This window comes from Morone saxatilis, unplaced genomic scaffold (genome assembly GCF_004916995.1).
Source record: "Morone saxatilis isolate NCDOM2014 unplaced genomic scaffold, NCSU_SB_2.0 Contig5, whole genome shotgun sequence".
Taxonomy (NCBI): Eukaryota; Metazoa; Chordata; class Actinopteri; family Moronidae; genus Morone; species Morone saxatilis.
The window spans coordinates 12028449-12037871 of NW_023340095.1; the positions used below are offsets into that span (position 1 = coordinate 12028449).

General features: G+C 41.0%; 1 protein-coding gene across 3 annotated transcripts in view; it reads left to right on the top strand.

Annotated features, from left to right (window-relative positions):
- The window catches only part of fmnl2a (formin-like 2a), a 52515-nt gene that overhangs the window by 20588 nt on the left and 22504 nt on the right, over positions 1-9423 (top strand). For all 3 annotated transcript variants that reach the window (XM_035676911.1, XM_035676910.1, XM_035676912.1), the window contains exons 4-5: positions 3679-3755; positions 7211-7294. In XM_035676911.1, the coding sequence (XP_035532804.1) occupies positions 3679-3755; positions 7211-7294 (161 nt within the window). The remainder of the gene's footprint in view (positions 1-3678; positions 3756-7210; positions 7295-9423) is intronic.

Consider the following 9423-nt stretch of genomic DNA (forward strand, 5'->3'; position numbering starts at 1 on the left):
GTGGAAACGTGGCTCTGGAAACATATAGACACATAAACTCCTGTAAATCAGTGCACATACACAGAGTTCAGTTACAATTCTCCTGTTTGAGCTGATAAAAATGTGTCCACTGGGCTACATCCTGTGTGTGATATGGTTCCGGCCTGCTATTGTCGATGTGGAGGATAGTGATTCCTAATGTTAGCTAATGTTAGCTAAATGTAATGGATGGAATGTCGATGAAGGGCTACTGGAGCTCCTCTGATAGCCCTGTGGATGGGAACCACTGGTCTCTGAGACTGCTGAACTCCTGTCGCCCTGATGCCTAATGTAATGCCTGAGAGATTACACACATAGGAGATCTGATAAAAGCAGGAAGCACAAGGAGACTGACGCAGGTTAAAGCAGACAAAACACTGCAAAGGTTAAAAGCGTGGCAGTTTGTGCTGGGGCAGCGATAGTGTCAAGGTTAGAGACGCAGACTATGGACTCCATTCCCAGCTTCTACACCTACCGCTGAGCAAGGCACTCAGTGTCCAACAACAACACAACCCTTTTGCAAATATCCACTTTTTTTTTCCGACCGATACCGCTCTCATGTCTGTCTGCTAAACAGCAAGGGGACTGTTAGCTTAGCTTAGCATAAAGACTGGAAACAGGGGGAAACAGCAAGCCTCACTCTGTCCAAAGGTAATAAAAACCATCTCCTGATTGTATTTAGGGTATAAAGACATGAGAGTGGTATCAGTCCTCTCATGTAACTAGGAGATGATGACCATGTTTCAAGGTCTCTGGGTGTAAAAAACACAGACAGACAAGACAATATTTAGATAGATTCTAGATTCTGATAGACAAACTTAAGTAAACCACAACCTCTGTGGCTGCATGACTAACTGGTTGTTGGGTCTATATTAAACCACTCTAGATGAGGCAACCTTTGGGGGACTTGCCGAAATGTGTCTTTGTTTATTTACCATCTTGTTTTTAATGTTTAGTCTCATGGGTATGAGACATGTGGGATTATTTTTTTTTTAAATCGGCCCGCCTTGAATTGCTGCCACTTTGCTTTTTCTTGCCTCTTTCAAAAACTTGAAGCAGACAAGGAACCACGAATTACACAAGCGAGTAAAGTGAGAAGGGCATGGGAGAAACTGAATAATGGAGAAAGGGTAGAGGGGGAGAAAGAGATGGGCAGAGAGCTAGAGAGAGACAAAAAAGAAGCACAAGAGAGTTATGGGCTTCTTTCTACATTCCTGCTCCATCCCCCTTTTCTTCAAACTCAAAACAATTGCCACTTTGTGCCGCTGTGAGAGAGCTGGAGGTCGTTGCCTTTGCTTTCCATAGGCAGGCTCCGATGCATTCCTCTGGGCAGCTCCCAGCCAATAGGCAGCCAAGGAGGAAGAGCTGCAGTCCAACTAGTCCCCAAGAATGTATCAGCCATTGATTTGTTTCCAGGATGACCTCTCCTGAGCTCACACTCCCCCAAATCTCTCTCTCCCCCCACTTCACACTGTAAATGCTGTCTGTTACTTTCCCCTTTCACTACTCCCTCCCTGTCTCCTCCTCTTCCTCTCCTTTCCCCCCATTCTGTCTTCACCGTGGTCTTCACCCTCTCCCCCAACTGTCGGCTCCTCTCTCTTCCTGCTCTCTCTGTGTTGCAGCTGGTAGTACTTAAAGTGTGGAGTGTAGGGCGTTCAGTGGGAGAAGAAGAAGGGGAGGGGGCGTGCCTCTGGGAGCCTGCGCAGTACCCCTAAATATGCTTTGCTTTCCACACAAACGCGCACAAAGGGCTCCTCCCTAATAAAAACACTCTGTTTCTAATCTTCTCATGTGCCAAACACACACCGCCCAAGCCCAAAGACACAGACTAGAGAGAGAGAGTGAGACCCTAGCTCTGGGAACAGCTCTCTTCACTGTGGATGTTAATAGTAGGTTAACACAGGGTTGAGCTCTGGTTCCTCCCTGATACAAACACATCATGGAAAGTGACCAGGTCCTCCAACCCTGGGTGGATACTTGGACTTCTTCTCTTCTCTTCTGCCATTTTAAGTAGAAAAAAACTACATTAAAAAAACCTTTTTTAATGTTACTATAGTATGTTTGTCAGGGAGGTCATAATTAGAGGTGCAATTAGTCTCTTTAATTATTTTCCATATATATATTTAATGTCAGAAATGTTTGTCCGTCCAACTCAAAGATAATTAGTTAACAATTTATAAACAGCTGAGAAAAGCAGCAAATTCTCACATTTAAGATGCTTTACACATCAATTTTAATTGATTATAGGTTGTGTTTTACACTGAATTAAAAAAGAAAGTTCATAGTAATATTTTCCCATAACTAGACAGTCACAACACATTAATATAAACTTTTAATGCATGTTTAGTCACAGCACCCCCTTCATTTGTTTGACTTCACTGGTTGCATGGGCGAAAAATTCAGTTCATTTTGCTATAGACGATTGAACTCTCAGAATGTTACAAAAGTGATCCTCTCCAAAATTAAATGGGTTCTTTCTTGCCCCGTGTTGTACCCTTCCACCAAGTTTCTTGAAAATCGGGCCTGTAGTTTTTCTGTAATCCTACTGACAAACAAACGGCAACTGAAAACATAACCTACTTGGCAAATGTGATAGCTTTATTGTGTTCATTTTCTTTGAGGTGTATAATTTAGTATGTTTTGAATCTGACATACTGTAATATACTATACAAGGGTAGTGACGCATTACAGTCGTAGAATGTCTTACTTCTAATCTATAACCATAACAATATTGTAGTAAATAAAGAGTGTGAGTGGTTTATGTTATTGTTGTACAAAAAACCCAGAAAAAGAAAGGAAAAGAAAGTTTGATTGACATGGGACTGAAAATATTTATGCAATATTTTAAACCTCACAAGCACAGTGGTGCATTAAAAGTAGAAATTATACCTTTCCTCTCCTCTGATGCAACTGTTTCACTCCCTCTCATCAGGGATTTCCCCCTCCTGTTTGATCACCGCTGGTCATTCTCTTTGCTTTGTTTTGTTGGTGTGGTTGTGTAACAGCCTGAAGGGCCTTTTGTTTTTGGTTTTTACAGATCACCTCCTGTCAGAGGATGAAATCAAAGAGGAACCCTGCTCACGTTCTCTGCTCTGTTGTATTCTATTTCATTCACTGGCAGCTCATAATACTGTCAAGCATGTCGCTCACACACAGCTGTAGCCACAGTAACAGGGCCAAGAATGCGTGTGTGTGTGTGTGTGTACCTGTGTGTTTGTGAGGCTGCTGGGTGTCCTCGAAGGGCTTGAGAGGTAACCAATTAGGTTACTTGATTTTATCACGCTGCTGCCAGTAGGGATTACTGCCATATAAAGAACCAATGTGAGCAAACAAGATAACGAGAACTGTTATATTCACAGTTTCCAATGAGTCAGCTCGCCTTACTCTTTCGGCCTGTTGAATGGTTACTGGCAAGTTAAAAGCCCACTTAAACATCTTATGAGAACAACCCAAACCAAACTTTTATTTTTATTTTTTTAATTTTATAATCAGTCCTCTGCTTGCCTGCTTTCACATTTAAATGTCACTGCGGTCTGTTTGTCTGACCTTTCTGTCATAAAAAAGTTTCCTCCAGCCAAAACATCCCTGCGCTACCACTTGATGATTTACAGTTCTACTGGTATGATGAAATATTAACTCCCCCCTTCTTTCTTTCCTCAGAAATTCAGACGAAGAGTTCAGGAGTCCACTCAAGTCCTGAGAGAACTGGAAATTTCGTTACGTACCAATCACATAGGGTGAGTCTCTGCAGGATTGTGTGAAGCTTTCGCAGTGTTGAATGACCTGGACCTGGTTAATATTAGATTCAAAGGGGGGAAAAGTCTGACATTCCAGACACCCGGAGACGTTGACACTAACCACCACCACCACCATCCCCCATTCATCTCAGGCGTTCTGGCCTAATATTACACAGAAAGCCATGTGGCGATGGAGAAAAGATGAATCGATTGATTGTTTGGGGCGGTTGACACATGAGCAGCCTCTGCAAGGAAAACACATTTTTCTTGCGGTACTTGAGCTGCACAACTTGATATAACAGTGCACCATCCTGAAGAGGCATTACTGTAGTTGTTACTAAAGAGATCATGATTTCACAACAGATAAAAACACTGGAGCATTCATTTGTAATTCCAGGTATTCAAGGGTAACAAGACACAACCTGCTGCAGCTGATATTGATTCACTGTTGTACAGTCGTCCTCAAGGAAAGATCAATATCTCAATGAGCGTCACACAATGGCTCCGTGTTTTTGTCTTGCTCTAGATCATGGAGGCCCATCTCTGTGATTAGAGACCCAGATAGTTAAAGACTGTGATGGATTGCTCAGCATCATTAATGAGACCTAATGCATTCTGGGATCTGTAGGATCCAGGGGCCTCATTTATCAAGGCAACACCTAAATGATTAAAGATGCAGTTTGGGGACAGATGAAAAATCATTTCATTTTATGTGTTGGTCAAATAAAGAATTACACTCCACAAAAAAAGACCCGAAAATATAATATAATATAAAATAATTATATAAAATATAACCAGTATAGTTATAGAATCGGGTTTATCAGGATTTTGCCGTGGTAAATTGGTAAAAAAAAACAATAAACATAGACAAATATAAATAAAGATAAAATTAGAGACAATTATAAGAGACAATATATCCAAATATAAAAAGAGAGACAATATGTACAAAATATTATTTAGGGAATGTGTGGCAGTGTGACACAAATTGATATTGCAATGTGCAAGATAAGCTGTAATCTAATGGAAGGGTTTGGGGAGTACTACTTTTACTACTAAAAAGTTGCATAAAGCCCTCTGTGGCTTCAAAGGGAGCTGTGTGAAATCTAATATCGCCTCAAGTCTTGCTAATTGCCTCAAGTGATGTCACTTGAGTCAGCATCAGTTGGTTCTAAAGAAGAAGAAAAAATCTGTTTTTCTGGTGTGAAGCTACAAAGAAACTACCTCTGTAGCCTGCTCCTTATCTCCACCCGAGGCTGCCGTAGACACGAGTACCATAACACACCAGCCAGTCAAGTTGCATTGTGGGTAATGTAGTGCACATCTTTAAGAACTATAGTTGACAATCATTTCTGCAGACATTTCAGACAGTAGAGTTGGTGTGTGTGTCTGTAATTCAGAAATTGATTACATTTACCAATCATTAGACTTGTGTGTCACCCAGAGTTTTTTGGTCGCGTGGTTCAAAATCGTCTTACATCCTCAAGCACAGGAAAAAATTGGTAAATCAGATTCTATGTGTACAAATGAAGCTGAAGAGGATTCTTTGATAGGGTTGAGGCTTAGGGCTAACAGCTGGGATGGATGTGGAAAGTGGGCGGTCACGGGAGACATGCAGACCCCGTCAAGGACAGGAAGTGGCGGCAATGAGAGCATCCGCTGCCCACAGGCTGTTATGACAGCAAAGAATCAGAAACACACCGGTTACACAACCGTCACATGAACTCATATACACACACAGTATCTAAACTACATCTCTTAATCCCTCTGCTTTTCTCTTCTTCCTTCCTCCCACACACATGACTTTACTTCAATTTGTCTATTTTACGGACTCTCACCAAAATCATTTCATGTGTCTGACAACAGTGTCTCTCACACTCCAAACACATTACACACTGATCAGATTCTGCTCTTCAAACCAAAATAAACTCACGGCCAAAGACGATGCTCGTCTGGCAAATGAGTTGAGGCATTGTTTAAATGGATTAACTCTTTTCAGAGACCTTATGTTAGTAAACTAGATTACATAAATAATCTACCTAATCTAGATTAGACAATGTAGCATTACCATAATGGCGGAGGGACGGGAATAGAGATTGAGACAGTAAAGTGGAGGGGGTGGTTAGGGAGCAAGATGTCACCCGCTCAGACAGTGAACGATTACTGCTTCTTTTCAGAGGTGAAACAGAGAAATGTATCCATCATGTAGGCTGTGTATAATGGGCAGATTGTCCCTGTACAAGTGCTGCCGATGATAACCCCCCCGGCTCCCTCCCTGCCTGCTTGCTCCTCACATGTTGCTCAGTGGTCAACAACATGTGGTGAATGGGAGGATTGTTAGTTAGTGTCTTGTGGTAATGATTACCATGTGGCCCGACAAGGCCACACCTCCAAGCCCTTTTAAAACACGACGGGCCCCTCCATGCAGCGCTTTACTGGACACTCTCGTCAGTCTCACTCACTCCCATTTAGTTACACCACAGAGCAGTTTAGCCTTACATCCTCATCATCACGGTACTACTCAAAAGCCTGCCTGCGTGTGATTATGTTTATGCCCTGCAAATTTCTCTAATCACAGAGCAATCAGGCCTGTCGAAGCAGTTGGGGCTCCAATAAAAAAGACACGGGCACCTTCGTAGGATGCGATTAAATAAAGATGTTCTGTGATTCAGCTCACACTGCTTATAAATATGGAGGGAGAACAGTACATGCCAAAGGTGGCGGGAGCTTTCCTGTGAAAAAGCTCTGCTTTTCTGTGCAGAATAAAAAAATGAAAGCACACACTAGTACTAGTACTGAATGGGTGGCCCACTTGAGTGCTTGTGAGGAAGGTGAGAATGGGCTTTTGATCATTCTGGGAGCTTGTCTTTACCAGAGTTAGAAACTATGTGTGTGTGTTGTTGAGGGAAAGAGAGGACCGGCCGACTCGGTAATGAGATTCGGTATGTGTGTGTGGATGCCTGTGTGCAACCGGCCCCAGATCTGTAGACCTATATGACCAAACTATTATTATTTTGTGTGGTGTGTGTGTTCATTTCTTTTATTGTTGTGATGGTGAGGCATGTTAATATAAAATATGTTAAACATTGATACTTGAAGTTAACACATTTTTAAGCATTTAGTGATGAGACAAGACAATACTAACTGTAATCAAATAAAGTTTTTGTTTCAGTGCATGTTTAATTTTATTTTACAGCTATAAGGTACTGATAATTTCTTCAATCCACTGCTTCGCTGTAGATACCCCAATTTTTTTTCCGCTGTGAGATGAGTTTTTATTAAAACCGATTAAACCTTAGAAAACAATATTATAAAAACTGATTCTGGTTCTACCTATCAAGTATATTTGAAAGTGTGCCTAGATCTCTATCCAGAAACTGACCAAATGATTTTATAAGACTTTTTGTGCCGATAAACTTTTTTTTTTTTTAGTTAAATCTGTTTTCGTCTCTCTTCAGGTGGGTTCGAGAATTCTTAAATGAAGAGAACAAAGGCCTGGACGTGCTGGTGGAGTATCTTTCTTTTGCACAGTATGCCGTCACGTAAGTCACTACCAGCTCTTTCTCTCTATACCTCTATAGTCTATATGCAGAACTGACAAGCAACACAATGGTGCTATTCTGCACAGCCGCTGATGCATCTCCACATAGCACCACCACCGCTGCGGTTGCTGCCTGGTTGTCAGAAACACTGAGTCACTCGGGGCCCATTGCTGACACATTGGCACTGTGTACCAACCATAAGCTTCTATTCATAGATTGACGGTGTGATTATTAGTCAGTCACAAGGTCCCTGTTCAGGGCCAAAGAGCCACGCAGTTAAATTTTTAATTCACTCCTCCACTTCGCCATATATCATTATGGTCTGTCCACATTATGAATGGTTAGCAGTAAAAGTGTATTTACCCTCAGTGCCACTGCAGCAGTATTTAAAAGTCATGGAAACGACCAGTCTAAAAACTGAAATAGATCATAACAGGTATGCTGTAACTACCAGCTCTTTCCAAGCTTTCTGCCAAGTACAACAAAACATGAGACCTTTTACTTACCTATTATGTCCCAACCAAAAACCTGAAATGTTAGCGGTAGCACTGGCGTTGAGCACATTTGCTCTTCTGCCAGCACTGATTGACCAAATGAATGTAATGTAGTTGTCTTAGTCACTCATCCAAGCGGCGTCCAATGTTTTAATGTTACCTTCATGTTTCAAATACGTTTTTTTCTTAAGTGTAAAATGTTTTGCCTAAGACATACATATAGTCACCAAATTGTAGGCCTTCAAAAATGGTTTGTCTGTGTTAAACAAAACAGATCAAGGTTTGACTGTTATCCAATTTTAATTATTGTCAAATAACAATATCACGACTGTCAGGCTTAAAATAATTCCAACTTTCAACGCGGTTTAACACTGATGAAGAAAATACATACATTTCATATACTAAATGTGTATTCTTGCTGTCTCCTTCCCCCTTGACCAAACCCCCACACCTACCTTTCCTGCCATTTCTAACTTTGATCGTTGATCACGTTGATCACGTAATGTCTGGTGACTGCCTGATCAATGACTACCATTTACATACTCTTTTGTATTGGTACATGTATGAAAGTACCTTATTTCATTTGCTCTGAGTGAGCTTACCGACTCAGATCTGCTCTGTGTATGTAAGTTCACCAGGATGCTGGCATGCTTTAATAAACTCACACCACCACAGCAAACCTGAACTGGACTTGAATGATTTTTTTTCGACAACATGGTGCCGTGACCCGGATGGCAACATACTTCCAAGGACACTCTTCTTCCAGACCAAGGACACACCAGTAAACTAAGAATCCAAATTTCAGAGGTAAGGGGTCCTTTTGAAAACCCAATTGCAGTTGCTGTGTGTCGGAGGTCTGTGAAGCTGGAGTACCAAAGAAGTTGACGCCATCCAATTTCAAGTAAGGTTGCTGTGTGGTTGTGCAGATGAGTTCCCTGGGTTTCCTCTGTTGGCAAATTGCTTAGGAATGTCTGCAGATTTTATGTATACCTCTTCCTTGCCATAGGATTTGACTCGCTCTCCTATAGGTTATGGCTTTTTATAAAATAGATAAAGGAAACATTGAAATGGCCATTAAATGAAAGACCGGATAGTTGATTCCTGTGAAAGACCAGGTATATACTAGTCCAAAGGGTCTATAAGGACTGGTCCGCAGTGTGGGGAACACTGAGTTTTTGACTTTTATAGTTTGACTCTGCGTTGTTTTTATTATTATAATTTTATCTTGTGCTACAAATAGGTTTTAAGGTTTTTTGTGTTTATTCTTCTAATTTTTAAAAAAAAGGAAGGTAGAATCTCTACTGTGGCTCTGTTTATTTAGTTTTTAAGACGGTATAATTGTACTTTAGTCTATTTTTTTAATTACTTCATAACTCTCTTTGTGTTATAAATGTTCTTTCAAATTTATTTTCCTGTTTCTTTTTTTGTGTTGCAACAATTAATCTATCGGGTACCATAGTTTCTCGTACATGTACTTTACAGGGTCGGTAAACATTCTCTGTTCTTCCCATTCAACATTCCATTCAGAGATAGCAAGTTAAATCCCTACAAAAAACAAGGATATATCTCTGGCTTTTCTTTACCAACCGACCCCTACACTGGGCAGTGTACCCCACACTGCGACATCCACCAATG